The sequence below is a fragment of the Pongo abelii genome, chromosome 15, assembly GCF_028885655.2.
Source record: "Pongo abelii isolate AG06213 chromosome 15, NHGRI_mPonAbe1-v2.0_pri, whole genome shotgun sequence".
Taxonomy (NCBI): Eukaryota; Metazoa; Chordata; class Mammalia; order Primates; family Hominidae; genus Pongo; species Pongo abelii.
In genome coordinates, this window is record NC_072000.2 from 59,017,873 (window position 1) to 59,037,260 (window position 19,388).

At 38.5% G+C, this 19,388-nt stretch overlaps 1 protein-coding gene across 6 annotated transcripts in view; it reads right to left on the reverse strand.

Annotated features, from left to right (window-relative positions):
• Positions 1 to 19,388, reverse strand: part of WDHD1 (WD repeat and HMG-box DNA binding protein 1) — an 83,471-nt gene that overhangs the window by 25,900 nt on the left and 38,183 nt on the right. For 5 of the 6 annotated variants that reach the window (XM_054530107.2, XM_054530108.2, XM_002824761.6 and 2 more), the window contains 3 exons: positions 18,769 to 19,010; positions 16,356 to 16,493; positions 13,175 to 13,331 (listed from right to left, as the gene is read on the reverse strand). In XM_054530107.2, the coding sequence (XP_054386082.2) occupies positions 13,175 to 13,331; positions 16,356 to 16,493; positions 18,769 to 19,010 (537 nt within the window). The remainder of the gene's footprint in view (positions 1 to 13,174; positions 13,332 to 16,355; positions 16,494 to 18,768; positions 19,011 to 19,388) is intronic. The other variant, XM_054530109.2, reaches the window with a different exon arrangement.

Below are 19,388 nucleotides of genomic sequence, written 5' to 3' on the forward strand. Positions count from 1 at the left end.
TGAGAACACACTAACCCCAAAGCTAGCAGAAGAAAAGAAATAACTAAAATAACAGCAGAACTAAACAAAATTGAGACTAAAAAATCCATACAAAGGATCATTAAAACAAAAAAAAATTGATTTTTTGAAAGGATAAACAAGATCGATAAACTCCTAGCTAGATTAACAAAGAAAAGAAGAGAGAAGCTCCATATAGGCACAATCAGAAAATGGCAAAGGTGACATTACAACTGATTCCATAGAAATACAAAAGATCCTCAGAGACTATTATGAACACTTCTATGTGCACAAACCAGAAAATTTAGAGGAAATGGGCTCACACCTGTAATCCCAATACTTTTGGAGGCAAAGGTGGGAGAATCACTTGAGGTCAGAAGTTTGACACCACTCTGGGCAACAAAATGAGACCCAATTGCTACAAAAATTTTTAAATATTAGCCAGGCGTGGTGGTGTGTATCTGTAGTTCCAGCTGCTCAAGAGACTGAGATGGGAAGATTAATTGAGCCTGGGAGGTTGAGGCTGCAGTGAGCCATGATCATGCCACTGCACTCCAGCCTGGGGAAGACCTTGTTTCTATTTATTTATTTATTTATTTATTTATTTTTGAGATGGAGTCTCGCTTTGTTGCCTAGGCTGGAGTGCAGTGGCATGATCTCGGCTCACTGCAAGCTCCGCCTTCCAGGTTCACACAATTCTCCTGCCTCAGCCTCCTGAATAGCTGGGACTACAGGTGCCCGCCACCACGCCCAGCTAATTTTTTGTATTTTTAGTAGAGACGGGGTTTCACCGTGGTCTCGATCTCCTGACCTTGTGATCTGCCCGCCTAGGCCTCCCAAAGTGCTGGGATTACAGGCGTGAGCCACCGCGCCCAGTGGTGAGACCCTGTTTCAAGAAAAAAAAAAAAGAGAGAGAAAGAGAAAGTCCTCAAAAGCAATTGCAACAAAAACCAAAATTGACAAGTGGGACCTAATTAGACTAAAGAGCTTCTGCACAGCAAAGAAAATCTAGAAGAAATGGATAAATTCCTGGAAACATAAAACTTCCCAAGACTGACTCAGAAAAAATAGAAATTCTGAACAAACCAATAATGAGTTCCAAAACTGAATCAGTAATAAATAAAAAACCTATCAACCAAAAAAAGCCCTGGACCAGAGAAATCACAGCTGAATTCTAGATGCATAAAGAAGAACTGGTACCAGTCCTACTGAAAATATTCCAAAATACCAACTCCTCTCCAAATCACTCTATAAAGCCAGCATTATCCTGATACCAAAATCTGGCAAAGACACATCAAAAAAAGAAACTATAGGCCAATATTCTTGATGAACACAGATATAAAAATCCTCAACAAAACACTAGCAAACCAAATCCAGCAGTACTTTAGGAAGTTAATACACCACAACCAGGAGGTTTTATTCCTGGGATGCAAGGTTGGTTCAACATATGCAAATCAATATATGCAATTCACTACATCAACAGAATTAAAAACAAAAACCACATGATCATCTCAATAGATGCAGAAAAAGCTTTCAATAAAATTCAACATCCTTTCATAATAAAGACCTTCAACAAACTAGGCATCGAAGGAACGTAACTCAAAATAATAAGAGCCATCTATGGCAAACCCACAGACAACATCATATGAATGGGCAAAAGCTGGAAGCATTACCCTTAAGAATTGGAATAAGACAAGGTTGGCCACTCTTTTCACTCATATTTAACAGAGTACTGAAAATCTTAGCCAGAACAATCAAGTAAGATAACAAAATAGGAAAAGAAGTCAAATTATCCCTCTGCTGAATATATGACTCTATACCTTGAATTGCTAAAGGGCTCCTAGTTAAGATAAAAGACTTTGGTAAAGTTTCAGGATACAAAATCAATATACAAAAATCAGTAGCATTTTTATACACCAATAATGTTTGAGCTGAGAGTCAAATCAAGTATGCAATCCCATTTACAATAGTCATACACGTACATAAAATACCTAGGAATATATCTAACCAAGGAGGTGAAAGATCTCTACAAGAACTACAAAACACTGTTGAAAGAAATCACAGATAACACAAACAAGTGGAAACACATTCCATGTTCATGGATTAGAAGAATCAATATCATTAAAATGACCATACTGTCATTTTAATGCAAACCAAGCAACCTTGGTTTGCATCGAAGTCACAGCACCAAAAAAAAAAAAGAAAGAAGAAAGAAAAAGACCATACTCCCCAAAGCAATCTATAGATTCAACACTATTCCTATCAAATTACCAATGTCATTTTTCACAGAATTAGAAAAAACTATTCTAAAATTCATATGGAACCAAAAAAGAGCCCAAATAGCCAAAGCTATCTAAAACAAAAAGAACAAAGCTGGAGGCATCACATTACCCAACATCAAACTCTACTTCAAGGCTAGTGAAAAAGAACATGGCACTGGTTAACAAACAGAAACATAGACCAGTGGAACAGAACACAGAACATAGAAATAAAGCCACATACCTACAACCAACTGATCTTTGAGAAAGCTGACAAAAACAAGGAACTGGGAAAGGAATCCCTACTCAATAAATGGTGCTGAGATAACTAGCTAACCACATGCAGAATGAAACTGGACCCTTAACTATCACCATATGCAAAAATTAACTCAAGATGGATTAAACACTTAAATGTAAGACCTCAGACTATAAAAATCCCAGAAGAAACCCTAGCAAATACCCTTCAAGATATTGGCCTTGGTAAATATTTCATGACTAAGTCCACAAAAGCAATTGCAACAAAAACAAAGATTGACAAGTGGGACCTAATTAAACCAAAGAGCTTCTGCGCAGCAAAAGAAACTACCAAGAGTAAACAGGTCGGGTGCAATGGCTCACATCTGTAATCCCAGCACTTCGGGAGGCCAAGGCAGGAGGATTACTTGAGCCCAGGAGTTTGAGACCAGCCTGAGCAACAAAGGGAGACCTGTCTCTACAAAAAAATTAAAAAATTATCCAGGTGTGGTGGCATGTGCCTGTAGTCCTGCGCAATCCCATTTATAATAGCCATATGCACACACACAAAATACCTAGGATATATCTAACCAAGGAGGTGAAAGATCTCTACAAGAACTACAAAACACTGTTGAAAGAAACCATAGATGACACAAACAAATGGAAAGACATTTGCAGATCCTGAGGTGGATCACTGAGCCCAGAAAGTCGAGGCTGCAGTGGTGAGAGTGCTCATCTCACCACCGCACTGTAGCCTGGGTGACAGAGTGAGACTCTGCCTCAACGCACTGTAGCCTGGGTGACAGAGTGAGACTCTGCCTCAAAAAAAAAAAAAAAAAAAAAAAAAAGACTTCCCACAGAATGCAAGAAAATGTTCACAAGCTATGCATCCAACAAAGATCTGATATCCAGAGTCTATGAGGAACTTAAAAAAAAAAATCAGCAGCAAAAAACAAATATCCCCATTAAAAAGTGGGCAAAGGACATGAACAGACGTTTTTCAAAAGACACACAAGGTTGGGAACGGTGGGTCACACCCATAATCCCAGAACTTTGGGAGGCTGAGGTGGGTGGATCGCTTGAACCCAGTAGTTTCAGACCAGCCTGGGCAACATGGCAAGACATGTAATCCCAACACTTTGGGAGGCCGAGGCGGGCGGATCACGAGGTCAGGAAATCGAGACCATCCTGGCTAACACAGTGAAACCCTGTCTCTACTAAAAATATAAAAAAAATTAGCCAGGCATGGTGATGGGCGCCTGTAGTCCCAGCTACTCAGGAGGCTGAGGCAGGAGAATGGCGTGAAACCGGGAGGCGGAGCTTGCAGTGAGCCAAGATCACACCACTGCACTCCAGCCTGGGAGACAGAGTGAGACTCGGTCTCACAAAAAAAAAAAAAAAAAGTTGGCCAGATATGGTGGCTCATGTCTGTAATCCCAGCACTTTGAGGGGTGAGGCAGGCAGATCACTTGAGGCCAGGAGCTCGAGACCAGCCTGGCCAATGTGGTGAAAACCCATCTCTACTAAAAATACAAAAATTAGCTGGGTGTGGTGGTGAACGCCTGTAATCCCAGCTACTCGGGAGGGTGAAGCACAAGAATCTCTTGAACCTGCGAAATTGCGCTACTGCATTCCAGCCTGGGCAACAAAACAAGACTGTCACACACACACACACACACACACAAGCCAATGAAGCATATTCACTTTCATCCATCAGTTTGGGAATTCTTAGTACTGTTGGTACGAGTTGTCAAAAAAGAGAAAAAAGTCAGGCATGGTAGTGGGCACTTGTAATCCCAGATATTCAGGAGGCTGAGACAGAAGGGTATCACTTAAGCCAGGAGACCAGCCTGGGCAACATAGCAAGACTCCATTCCAAAAAAGAGAGAGAGAAAGATGGTGAAATGCCTAATATAGGTTAAGTGTTTATTAGATACTGGTCAGAGTGAAGCAGAACACCCACTATCATTAGAAAGACTATAATCTATATCTACTCTGATAAATATGGTAATAGGTCAAAGGGCAAAGACTGTCTAAACCTGTTCTGAGTAGGCTGATAAATATGGTAATAGGTCAACGGGCAAAGACTGTCTAAACCTGTTCTGAGTAGGCTATATAAGGCATTCAAACACGCCCATCATGAGTAGTGCTCTCGCAACTGATTTATTAAAAAGCATTAATTAATCACAGAATGATTTATATATATAGAACTCTTTCAACTTATGTACTCCAATTTATTTATTAGAAAAGCACTGGAAAACCATGACTGCACACTATAAATACCACAGGCAAATTTCATATTTTCATAAAGTCATTTAAAAAGACGAAATCTCTTTTTGAATGCTTACTAATAATCATCCACTTAATTTATAGTATAGCCTTTTAATCAGGACATTCTTGAAGGGAGATACTAAGTAGAAGCTAGACCCTAGGGTTTAAAAATTTTATAAATATCTTCCCGTATTATCAAATGCCCACTAGAGTAATTAGAAAACAAGTAAGTGACAATGTCTAGTATTCTTTTTCAAACTACTCAGGCCCCTTTCTTGTGAGATTCAAATACCCTCCCTTCTTTTTTTTCTGACTATACAATAAAAATACAAATGTTTTTAGGGTTCCAATTTTTTTGAACATACAATTTCATTTATTTCTTCCTTCTCTCCTTTTATGATTTTATAAAAAATCTAGTTTTCACCACACAGTATGAGGTGGCAGTGTGAATACCTCAAGTCTGAAAGAATCTTGTGGAATTCATCATAAATCTCTATTTACAAGAATCATTACTTTACTAGTCATGCAAAATGAAAAAGAGCATGTGCATTCACAAAAGATGAGTCCAGGTACATATATATGCACATTAACAAAATTAGAAGAAACACTGGGAGAAATGTTAATTGCCTAAACATTTGTTTCTAAAATGTCCTGTTTAAAAACATTTTACAGCTCATTTTATTGATTTACACATAGTAAGCAATTATCACAAAGAAAAAGGAAATACTGAGTAGGATTTTATTAACAGTTACTTTCTAAGCCACATTTACATCAAAGCAGAGCACCAATTCGCATTTTTTTATCCTTTCCTTAGCTTTAGAGACTTCAACTAAAAAGATGTTTTCTCTGTTAAATATCCCTGTCATAGAAGAATTCAGGGAAAAAACAAACACATTTAAACTGCTAATTTGGTGGGTTTTGACGACGACGGAGTTTCCTGGAAACTATGTGCATAAACCACCTGGAAGAGGAATTAAAAAAAAAAAAAAACGAAAAAGCTGGTTTACTAAAAAGACAAAAGTGGCTGGGCACAGTGGCTCATGCCTGTAATCCCAGTACATAGGGAGGCTGAGGTAGGCAGATCGCTTGAGCTTAGGAGCTCAAGACCAGCTCGGGCTGCATAGCAAAACCTCGTCTCTACAAAAAAATACGAAAAATACAAAAAATTTGCTAGGCATGGCAGCATGGACCTGTAGCTTTAGCTACTCGGAAGGTGGAGGACGGAGGATCGCTTGAGCCCAGGAGGCAGAAGTTGCAGTGAGCTGAGGTCACGCCACTGCACTCCAGTCTGGGCAACAGAGAGAGAGATTCTGTCTCAAAAAAAAAAAATTACTTCAATTTGTTTTCAAATTGACCACAAAACCTGTTTTTTTTTGTTGTTGTTATTATATTAAAGAAAGAGTTTAAAAATGCCAAAATAATCAGGTGTGGTGGCTCACACCTGTAATATCCCAGCACTTTGGGAGCCAAGGCCGGCAGATCACCTGAGCTCCGGAGATCGAGACCAGCCTGGGCAACCTGGCGAAACACTGTCTCTACTAAAAATACAAAAAATTAGCTGGGCATGGTGGCACACACCTATAATCCCAGCTACTTGGGAGGCTGAGGCATAAGAATCACTTGAACCCAGAAGGCGGAGGTTGCAGTGAGATGAGATTGTGCCACTGTACTAGCCTGGGTGACAGAATGAGACTCTATCTTGAAAATAAAAATAAAAATGCCAAACTGGAGAAAACTAGGTCCAGTGTCCAGATTAACCTTGCCCCAGTCAGCAAGTTTTGCTTTTTCTTCTGTGTTGGACAGGACTCTCTTCTGCATTTGAGGGACTTTGGTCACATCTCTTTTAAAGCACTTATTTGGGAGTAGCATAATGACTTTACAAGCCTACCTCTTCCAGGCCACAGCCTCGTTTATCTTTGTGTGGTATAGCACATCTAGTCGGTACTATAATAAATGCTAATTCAGTGAACACAACTAGGAAAAATGTCTAGTTTTCAAGCACATTAAATAACTCTTAAGAGTTTTGAAAAACTAAACAGAAAAAGAAAGAAGGTCTCTGTTGGTAGAGAGCAAATTAGACTGTAACACAGCAAAATTTATTAACTCTCAGTTATGTATTAACCAGTAGTGCCATGAAAAAATCTTTAGAAGAAACAATACTTGGTAAACTGAAGTTCAGCTCAAAAGGGGGCAGGGATGACACTAATACAGATCAGTAATTTCTCATATTGATAATTTTTTTTTTGTTTTTGAGATAGTTTCGCTCTGTTGCCCATGCTGGAGTACGGTGGCGCAATCTCGGCTCACTGAAACCTCTACCTCCCAGGTTGAAGCGATTCTCTTGCCTCAGCCTCCCAAGTAGCTGGGATTACAGGCATCCGCCACCAGGCCTGGCTAATTTTTGTATTTTTAGTAGAGACAGGGTTTCATCATGTTGGCCAGGCTAGTCTCAAACTCCTGACCTCAGGTGATCTGCCTGCCTTGCCCTCCCAAGGTGCTGGGATTACAGGCGTGAGCCACTGCACCCAGCCTCATATTCATAATTAAAGGAAAATAGGAAAATTTTATAGACTTAAATTAATGCTTTTTTTTTTTTTTTAAAGAGACGGGGTTTTGCTGTTGCCCAGGCTGTCTGCAAACTCCTGGACTCCAGTGATCCTCCTGCCCCTGTCTTTTAAGTAGGTGGTATTCAGGTGCGCACCACTGTGGCAGGCTCTCAAATGAATTTTTAAAAATTATTTTTCACAAAATGTACTTTCTTTTAAAGGATCTCTGACCAAAAAAAAGCATAAATACTACTGAGTTGGGTTAGAAAATGCATTTAAAGTTAAAAGAATAAAGAAACAGTTATCACTAAGTTACTTCATCTTCACAGAAATTCTGTGAAATGGGTACACTGTGGTTTTAGAGATGAGGAAACAGTGGCACAGAGCCAGGGCTACTGAACGAAGATTTCAGCCAGGATACCACAAGCAGGCAGTGTGACTCGAGAGCTTGAGCTCTGGACCACTAGGAAACATTGCCTTTCCAGAGAAGCGTGTGATTTGCTATCTTTACCACAAACAATGAGAGCAAACAGAGGCATTAAAAATGCAAATAAATATGAAGATGAATTTCTTTATTTCTTTTTTATTTTAGAGACCAAGTCTCCTTCTGTCACGCAGGTTGGGGTGCAGGGGCTGTATAACCTTGAACTCCTGGGTTCAAGTCATACCCTTACCTCAGCCTCCCGAGCAGCTGGGACTACAGGCATGTACCACCATGCCTGGCAGGGTCTCTCTATGTTGCCCAGGCTAGTCTCAAACTCCTGGCCTCAAGCAATCCCCATGCTTTGGCCTCCCGATGTGTTGGGATTACAGCTGTGAGTCACAAAGCCTGGCCAAAGATGAATTTCTTGCTAGCCAGAATAGGTAAGGCTCTTTAAACACAACAGCAGGCTACTAAAAAAGTGATTGCAGAATTTTATTCCCTGAACTTCCATGTACCGCTATCCACAGAAAGGAAATGAATCATCTCTAAATATGCCAACATGTTAAGCAAAACTGGTGTGAAAAGTACAGTAAGCCATACTGAGAAGTGTAGCTTCCAATCTTTGAAAAATATTTAAGGCTATATACTAAAAAATAAATAATAAATAAATGTTCTACAAGGGTGTACCCAAAAAAAAAAAGAAAAATATTCTTATTCAAGTTTATTATTCCAGCATAAAGCCAGGAAAATATGAAAATATGAAAACATTCTGCAGTTATCAATTTATCACGTAATATACAAATAAATACATTTCTATCAACAGATTTTTTAGTGTATCTTCTCAGTGCTTCAAATGCCTACTGTATAAGATTCCCCTCAGTAATTCAATTATTCTACAACAAGCTGGTCTTTATAGGAGAAGTATTTATTCTTTCAATCTACTTATCAACTAACTCCCTTTGTTCCTATATTTTAATACAAAAAAAAATAAGGTGTTGTTTTTTTTTTTTTGCCAATAAATAGATGTGTACTCTCTACCAAATTCCTTTAATCTTTTTGGACCTTAGTTTTCTCATATGTAAAAATGGGGGAGAAGTGCTGGGGGTGAAGAGAGACAGCAAATAGACCAAAAGAACTTGGTAGTTCCCATTCTTTTATTCCTGTAGGGCTGCTGAGCTATTATAAAGGGTCTAGGAATGCACACAAGCACCAAGAATTGTCTGTAGACCAAATACAAAAATAGTTTCCACTTTACATACTAAAATTTTCACATGTATGCAGATAATGTGATTTGTAAATACAATTTTATATTAAAATAAAATTTTCAGGTCTACAGAAGCTTATGTTATCATGCCTGTAATCCCAGCACTTTGGGAGGCCAAGGTGGGAGGATCACTCGAGGTTAGTTCAAGAAAAGCCTAGGGAACACAGCGAGACTGCGTCTCAATAAAGAAATATTCTTTATTAGCTGATAGTAAATGTAGAGCTACTAGAGCTACTATTATTTGGAGGCATGAACTGTTCAACATTTAAAAAGGACTCTTGTTCAAATCCAGCCTGGATAACGTAAGGAGACCCTGTTTCTAAATAAATAAATAAAAAGGGCTCTTATATTTGAAAATGTCAGGAGCTACTAGTATAGATGGTTTCTAAAATCCTTCTAAGTGTAAAAGCTGTAATTTAGAGTCCATTATTTCTTTATCCATTATTGAATATAACAGTTAAATGTTACCAGCTGTAATTATTGTAGTTTTTAACAAGTTAAAATTCTTTACAAATCTTAAATAAAAAGCAGGTAAAAAATGTGTTCCAAAGGGTTGTGTGGAAAAAAAAAAAAAGCATGTAAGAAAAAAAAGCCAGCTGGATAAATTACTAAGGGTGTGAAAACTGCAATTGATGAAATAGTTGTAATATTAAATGAAATGAAGAAGCAAAATTATTCATTGCAGATGACTAATTTCATATATTGTAAATAAATAATTTCATATACCTCTTTAAGATAATGACATTCACTAACAAAATGAATAATCTTACTTGAATAAGCATTAGGCAGAATAGTAAAAATCCTCATAGGTTCAAACCTTAACCTACTATTAAGATAGACTGTGAATTCTTTAATTCAAATTACTAAACTAACTAGATTCCTGAAAATGGACATGCAAGAAATCCCTGAGAACAACCTACACTATAAGAACTACTAAAAATAGTGAATGTGGCTTGGCATCTGGCTTATACCTATAATCCTAGCACTTTGGAAGGCTGATGCAAGAGGATCAGTTGAGGCCAGGAATTAGAGATCAATCTGGGCAAGATGGTGAGACCCCATCTTTACAAAATATTTTTAAAAATTAGCCAGGTGTGGTAGCCTGTGCCTGTAGTTCTACCTACTCAGGAGACTGAGGTGCGAGGATCACTTGAGCCCAGGAATTCAAGGCTGCAGGGAGCTATGACTGCACTACTGCACTCCAGCATGGGCAAATGAGTGATACCCTGGCTCTAAAAGAAAAAAAAAGTTAATGTATATACTTCTTCTGATACTAAATATGTCAGTATTTAGAATGTAATATTCAGTGATACAACTGTAAAGGCAAAACACACAGAAATAACCACCAATTCCTCTGTAGTTCTCTACTAATTCAATTTTGCATCCTTTGAGACTGTATGTCTTTTCTTCTCAAACATCCCACAATGACAACCACTGTCTCCAGAAATAACTGAATTCTGCTTCATGATCTGCCAACAAAACAGAAGCCAAAAACAGAAGATAGGAATTTGCTACCTTTCGGCTACCAAATCTATCTGCATTTGTGCCTATTTTTTTCCCTTCCACAACTGATAAAATGTCTATTTTCCTATTTTAGACAGGTGATCTAGAAGCTACTACTTTTTTTTCTTTTTTCATTCCTTTTATTGGCTCTTTCTTTTAAATTATCAATCTTATCTTCTTTACTAAATTCATTGCCAAAAGATTACAAAAATGCTATAGAGTCACCTAAGCTAAAAAATCCCTTCAAAGACTTTTTATCCTCCTTTGGGTGCCACCCCAAATCTTTGCTCCTCTTCACACCAAAGTTCTTTTTTTTTTTTTTTGAGATAGGTTCTCTGTCGCCTAGGCAGGAGTGCAGAGGCGTGATCATGACTCACTGTAACCTCAACCTCCTGGGCTCAAGTGATCCTCCCCTCTCAGCCTCTCAAGTAGCAGAGACTATAGGTGTGTGCCATCATGCCTGGGTAATTTAAAAAAAATTTTTTGTGGAAACCGGGTCTCACTATGTTGCCCAGGCTGGTCTCAAACTCATGGCCTCCAGCATTCCTCCCGCCTTGGGCTCCCAAAGTGTTGGGATTACAGGCGTGAGCCACCTCGCCTGGCCCAATAGTCAAATTTCTTGATAAGAGTTATCCACATATTCTACTTTCATTTCTTTACCTCCCATGCCCACCCCAATCTGGAATTTAACATTTTATCACTTTTATCAGAGTCACCGTTAACCTCCATGTAGCCAAATTAAGAAGTCTTCTTGAACTTAACTTCTGGCCTTATCTGATGTAGTTTATCGAATTGCTGCTTTGTTTAAAAATTCAATTTATTTAACTTTTGAACTAGTAATTCAAAGTTACATGCTCAATTTACATGCTCAAAAAGTATAAAAATGAATACAGAGAAAAGTCTCCTATACTATCCACTGAGTTTCTCTCCGTGAGGTAACTATTATTGTTAGTTTCCTTTTTATTCTTCTAGGAATTCTTTTGCGTATGTAAAGCAAATACAATTACATATTCTTATTCTTTCCCCACTTTTACACAAATGGTATTTATTTCACTTAACACATCTTGCAGATTTTTCTATATCATTATATAGTGTCCTCATCCTTTTTAACAGCTTTGTCAAGATATGATTCACATAATATTGAGTTCACAGAGAATGTACCAGCCATATCATATGGTAAGTATACAATTCATCCAGGCACGGTGGCTCATGCCTGTAATCCCAACACTTTGGGATTTCCCGAGGCGGGAATATCCCTTAAGCCCAGGAATTTGAGACCAGCCTAGGCAACATGGTGAAACCCTGTCTCTACAAAAAGTAGCTGGGTGTGGTGGTGCGTGCCTGTAGTCCCAGCTACTTGGGAGGCTAAGGTGGGAGGATCGCTTGAGCCCAGGATGTCACTGAAGTGAGCCTGAAGTGAGACATAATCGGGCCACTGTGCTCCAGCCTGGGTGACAGAGTGAGACTCTGTCTCAAAAAAAAGGACATAATTCATTGGTTTTTTGTATATTCACAGAATTGTGCATCTATCAACACTAATTTCCGAACATTTTCATCACCCCAAAAAGAAATCCCATGCCACACCCAGCCAATGTATCATTTCATACATATGCCAGCAGCAGTACTTCCCAAACTTTAATGTGCACATGAATCAACATAAAATACTGTTAGTCCAGGACCAAGTATGGTGGCTCATGCCTGTACTTTGGGTGGATCACTTGTGGTGGATCACTTGAGGTCAAGAGTTCAAGACCAGCCTGGCCAACATGGTGAAACCCTGTCTCTACTAAAAATACAAAAATTAGCTGGGCATGGTGGCACATGCCTATGTAATCTCAGCTACTGGGGAGGCTGAGGTAGAAGAATAGCTTGAACTCAAGAAGCGGAGGTTGTAGTGAACCGAAATCACGCCACTGCACTCCAGCCTGGGTGACAGAGTGAGACTCCATATTAAAAAAAAAAAATTCAGCTGGGCGTGGTGGCTCATGCCTGTAATCCCAGCACTTTGGGAGGCTGAGGCAGGCAGATCACAAGGTCAGGAGATCGAAACCATCCTGGCTAACATGGTGAAACCCCCTCTCTACTAAAAATACAAAAAAATTAGCCAGGCATGGTGGTGCACACCTATAATCCCAGCTACTGGGGAGGCTGAGGCAGGAGAGTGGTGTGATCCTGGGAGGTGGAGCTTGCAGTGAGCCGAGATCATGCCACTACACTCCAGCCTGGGCAACAGAGCGAGACTCCGTCTTCTATTAGTCCTTCCTCCTATTACAATAATTAAGCAAAACATCTCAAAAAGCAGCTTAATTGTATATTTCAATTCTCAATTGAATATATATCCAGTTTTATTTTCACTTTTACTTTTATATTTATTATTATTTTCTTAAAATAAAAGACAGTAATAAAAGGTGAAATGCCATGTTTAATCAGAATTCTCCCTGTGTGGCTGAAATGATGGTAAGGTCATCCTAATTATTTCTATTTTGTTCAACATGTTTCAAGTAAAGCAAATGACTGAAAACTTCAGAGTGAATATGAACAAATTCCTAATTTAATGACTATGGAAACCAAGTAATTGGACTAAGATAAAAGACAAATACACTTAAAGGGACTCATAAAAAGAATTTCAAAATACTTTTAAAAAAGAGTCAACTTAAGACTTCTTTTAATAGCCCACCTTAGTTGCTGGGGATTTTCATGGATACCAACCACCCAGTAGTGATCAGATTTTCCTTTGCAGTGCTCTCTTGTATTACATATAGGAGTCCACGTATTACCAAGTCCTCTGTTAAGCATTCGAACAATTCCTTCTGAATCCACGTAACAAGGGGTACCTAAACACCAACAGAAAAATCACTTGGAGACATAGCTACATGTTGTTAAAGAAACCCTATTTCAAATATATTATATGTATCAAGGATTCAAATTTGCTTTCAAAAGCAAAACACAAAACAGAAGCAAATAATCTTAAGATTATTACTGTAAAATTTCATTAACCATATAGAGTAAGACCTAACTGAAAAAAGAAAAAAAATTGGATTTGATATGACTAAAATTTACACAAAAGTGAAAAAACTGAGTTTCAGTGAAAACTATGCCACCTGCTGGAAGATAATAATAATTTTATTTATTTATTTATTTATTTATTATTATTTTCTTTTTTCGAGATGGAGTCTTGCTGTGTACCCAGGCTGGAGTGCAGTGGTGCGATCTCAGCTCACTGCAAGCTCCGCCTCCCGGGTTCAAGCCATTCTCCTGCCTCAGCCTCCCGAGTAGCTGGGAAGACAGGCACCCGCCACCACGCCTGGCTAATTTTTTTTTGTATTTTTAATAGAGACAGGGTTTCACCATGTTAGCCAGGATGGTCTCAATCTCCTGACCTTGTGATCCACCCGCCTCAGCCTCCCAAAGTGCTGGGATTACAGGCGTGAGTCACCGCGCCCGGCCGATAATAATTTTAAAGCCAATTTTAGTAAAAAATTAAACATGAATCAGAAGGCTTGAGAAACATTTAGAAAAATGACCAAAATCTGATACAAGGTGATCTTTACGAAATTTATCTTTAGTACTCTTCTTTCTCTCTCTTCTTTTTGTTGGCCTTGTCACTATTCTGTCCCCAACTACTAGGTAAGCAATTCTTACCTCGTAAAACAGGGAAGCATTCTTGTTTTCCACCTATTCTGCTTCCAACTCAGGAAATCTGTGGCAAATTACCTCATTATCCCTTTTCTTATCTGTGGCTTCACACCCCCCTTACTCTGCAAACATTCGTTTCCGCAGGGTCTGGATCTAATTGGTACTTGGGAGAAAAAAATCTATACAAATGGAAGTTACCAATGGTTCATATTATTAAAGCCTGAATGACTAATAGAAAACACATTTAGAAATGGTTATTTTAAAGACAAAGTGGAGTTTCCAGCAATGTAAATGAAGAACATGTATCTCCAAAAAGAGAAATATTTAAGTCCCCATGAGACAGGGATGGCAGGTGATTTAAAATAAGGTACTCCTGGGCCAGGTGCAGTGGCTCACTCCTGTAATTCTAGCACTTTGAGAGGCTGAGGCAGGTGGATCACCTGAGGCCAGGAGTTTGAAACCAGCCTAGCCAACATGGCAAAACTCCATCTCTACTAAAAATACAAAATTAGCCAGGCGTGGTGGCACATGCCTGTAGTCCCAGATACTCAGGAGGCTGAGGTACGAGAATCACTTGAACTCAGAAGACAGAGGTTGTAGTGATCTGAGATCACATCACTGCAGTCCAGCCTGGGTGACAGAGTGAGACTCTGCGTCAAAAAAACCACAAACACAAAAACAAATAAAATAAAATAAGGTACTCCTCAGTGTCTTTCAAATCATCTGTCATAAGCCTCTAGAATTTGGTCTAAAATAGCACTTATCCAAAAGAAATATCATGTGAGCCACAAGTGTAATTTTTAATTTTCTAGTGCCACATTAAAAAAGAAAAATGGCTACATACCACGTATCTGAACAACAAAAAAAAGTTAAGTGAAAAAATTTAGGCTGGGGGCGGTGGCTCACGCCTGTAATCCGAGCACTTCAGGAGATCGAGGCAGGTGGATCACCTGAGGTCAGGAGTTCAAGACCAGCCTGGCCAGCATGGTAAAACCCTGTCTCTATTAAAAATACAAAAATTAGCCGGGTATGGTGACGCAAGCCTGTAATCCCAGCTACTCAGAAGGCAGGAGAATTGCTTGAACCCGGGAGGCAGAAGTTGCAGTAAGCCGAGATCGCATCACTGCACTCCAGCCTGGGAAACAGAGTAAGACTCCTAATTTATTCCTTAAAAAAAAAAAAAAAAAAAAATTTAAATAGAGATGGGATCTCGCTATGTTGCCCAGTCTGGTCTTGAACTCCTGGGCTCTAGTGATCCTCCTGCCTCGGCCTCCCAGAGTGCTGGGATTATAGGCATGAGCCACCATGCCCAGCCAAAAAAAAATTTTTTTTAAAAGAAAAAAAGGATGAAGTTAATGTTAATAATACATTTTATTTCATCGAAGATATCTCAAATATTATCATTTAACATGTAATCAACATAAAAAAATTGATTTTTATATTCTTTTTTTCATGCTAAGTCTTCAAAATCCAGAGTAGTTTATACATACAAGCACATCTCAGCCATATTTCAAGTGCTCAACAGACATACATACTAGTTATTGTAGTAAACAGTGAAGCTCCAGAAAATTCTAAGTTTTGTGTATGATCTGCTGGAAAAGACACAACTTATTATTGATTTCTATCACCTACTTGCTATTTAATACTTTCAGAAAAATATATTTCCCTCTTTATAAGTTTTCTAATGAGAATTCTCATGAAGAGAGATCTTTAGCCGGGTGCAGTGTCTCATGCCTGTAATCCCAGCACTTTAGGAGGTCAAGGTGGGTGGATCACTTGCACCTAGGAGTTTGAGACCAGCCTGGGCAACATGGCAAAACCCTGTCTCTACAAAAAATACAAAAATTAGCTAGGCATGGTGGCACATGCCTGCAGTCCCAGCTACTAAGGAGGCTGAGGTAGGAAGATGGCTTAAGCCCAGGAGGTGGAGGTTGCAGTGAGCCGAGATCATGCCACTGCACTCCAGCCTGGACAACAGAGCCAGACCCTGTCTTAAAAGAACATAAAAATAAAAACAAGATCTTATACATAAAACAATGGCTACCTTGCCTAAAGATCGCAACTCCCAGTTCTGCCAACATATTAAAATAGAAATTTAAAATATAAAATAGAGATAACTTATTCTTAAATTAATTAGGAATAAAACAATGAAATAATTTTCTTCTTGAAGAATATCTAACACTTTATATTATACTTGTTTTTTTCAAACAAATTTATCTTGCCTTCAGCTGAAAACCCAATCCATGCAAGGTAGGATTTCCTTGTAAGAGGAAGAGGGTCACCATGCAAAATTTGTTTTTTCTTTTTCCCCAGCTCTAGCAGTTCAACTCCAAGGCACTGATCCCCATCAAATCCTGTACCTAATGAGAAAATGTAAATATAAATCAGGCATCAAAGGTTAGCCAACTATAATGCAGTCTAAATTATTTTCTGTGAATTGATTTTGTGGTTAATTACTAGACTGACTAGCACTACTTTTTATGAATAACCCATCTAACTGAGGCATCATTCAGGTATTAGAAACATAGTAAGATATTACATGGACTCGTCACATAAAGTCCTTATAAGTGGGCATTTATTCACTCAAGACATATTTACAGAGAGCTTACTACACGCCAGCATTGCCCTAGATACTGGGGCTACAGCAATAAACAAAGTCACCGCTCTTATTAAATTCAAATGTCAGGTAGAAGACAAATTAAAAAACACAAAAAGAACAAAAAAAGTTATCACAAAGTTAAAATAATGTGATACAGAATGTCAGAATGGTTTGTTAGACTGGTTAGTCAGAAGTGGCCTCTCAGAAAGTAAAGTTTAAGCTGAGACATGAACTGCAAGCTGGACCCTACCACGCAAACATTAGGGGAAGGAACACGAAAGTGGATGGAGGAAACAGCTAATGCAAAGTCCTAAGGTAGGAAGAATGGAGGGCTTGAAGAACACAAAGAGGCAGTATGGCCAGAACATGGTAATGAGAAACAACAGTAAGAGATGAGGATGGAGAGGCAGGCAAAGGTCAGATTATAAGGGATCAGTAGATCACCTTGACAGCTATCAGAAGTTTGACTTTGATTCTAAAAGTGAAGGAAAGTCGGAGGGATTTGAGAAAAGAAGCATGATCTATATTTTTAAAAGATCACCTAGGCTGCTGTGTGGAGAACGGACTGTGGAAGGCAAGAACTGAAGCTAAAAGACTAGTTAGGAGGCTACTATGACAGTCCAAGAGATGACATCTAGGTTGTATTAGCAGAAGAAATGAAAAGAGACAAATTTAGAATGTGTTATTCCATAGAATTGACATGATATAATTTTACTGTTGGAGTTGATGCAGGGGAAATGGAAAGAGAAGAATCGAGGACAATTTTTAGATTTTTGGCTTCAGCCACTAGATTGTTAGTAAGCCATTTACTAAGATGGGGAAACTATGTAAGAAGCAAGCTTGGAAGGAAAAAAATCAGTTTTTATTGTGAGCAAATTAAGTCTGAAATGTCTGTCCAAACTCTAAATAGATTTCAAGTGGGCAACTGGATGTGTAAGTCTGGAGACACAAGGAGAGGGTAGGGTTGGTGCTATCAACTTAAAAGTCATAAACACTGAGATGTATTTAAAGCCATGGATTATGATAAAATTCCCCAGGGTGGTTTCTCAAACCGCATTTTTTGACCTATGAGTCATGGAATCAATTTTAATTTGCAACTAGCATTTTAAAAAATGAAATAAAAAAATTTAAACTGAAATCAAAGAGTAAACATTGTCCAGGAGACTTTTATTTCAGTTACATTTGCAGATATTTATAGAACAGTTATATAGAATATATTTCTTTTCTTTTGTTTTTCTTTTTAAAATAGAAACAGGGGCTTGCTATTGTTATCCAGGCTTGTCTTGAACTCCTGGGCTAAAGCAACTCTCCCGCCTCGGCCTCCCAAAGTGCTGAGATTACAGGTGTGAGCCACCACACCACACCACACCACACCACACCTGGTCCAGAATCTATGAATCTATTTCTTACTGTGGCAAAGCAGACAAAAAGACTGAAAGACCCTGACCTAGAGAGTAGTAGAGAAAAAGGGGATACACTCCAGCTAAAAGGTAGAGCCAACAAAAAAGTAAAAAGGAAGCTGCCAGTGAGGAAAAATATTGAAAGTATGATGTCACAGAAGTCATGAGAAGAAGGTATTTTCAATGGAATTATTTTTTTAAAAAGCACAGAGATTATCAGTTACCTTGATAAGACCAGTCTTAGCATAGTGATGGGGACTGAAGAAAGACATGAGGGGAGGAAAAAGGAGGCAGCAGCTTTTAAAAAGTGTCACATTCAGAGTTGTTTTGGCCCTTCCTACTAGGAGTTATTTTTGTGGAATTTCAACGCTGAAAGTTCTCTGGTCGTGCTTGCCAAAATGGTAAGATTTAGACACGGAAGTAATTAACCAAATTCCACCTTGGAATTCTCTCTATAATATAGTTCAATTAAGAAACATTTTCATTTTTATTGCTGCTAGTGAACACAACAATTTAAAGATTACACTGATTCAAAAGGAAGTACATAATCCGAGACAAAAAGAGTAACAAAAACAGCAAAAAAGCTCAAGTAATTTCCATTTTACTTCAAGTCATAAAAGACTGAAAAAAATCTACCTCTGTGATAAACAATGAAAAGCTGTTCTCCATGTCCTGCCATTGACACCACAGGTCCAGCAAGGCTGAATACCTCTTTTTGAACCCCTCCAATAGTAAACAATCGAAGAAGCAGGGCACTAGTAGCAGCAGCAGCCCATCCTTGACCTAGACATATGGCTTCGATATCCTCATTCTGAGGCAAGTCTATTATCCACTCTTTGCTTGAATCCCAAGAACTAAAGTGCAGGCAGTGAAGCTTGCTAAAAATTAAAACAAGACAGAAACAATCAAACTTTCATATGAAACAATCAAACTTTCATATGATATTTACATATATATGTATATATAAGCAATCATGATATTCAACAACAAAACCAAATAGTTTACTTCCTATTATACACTAGTATAAGAAGTTGCTTTAAAAAAGTAATTATGAAATACCCTTAAAATGAACCATACTGATATCTTTCCAGCCTTTTTTCTTTGCACATACATATATGTAAGTTATTATTAAATACAAATTGTTTTTTTTTTAAATGGAGTTTTGCTCTGTCACCCAGGCTGGAGTAGAGTGGCGTGATCTCTGCTCACTGCAACCTCCGCCTCCCGGGTTCAAGCAATTCTCCTGTCTCTTGCCT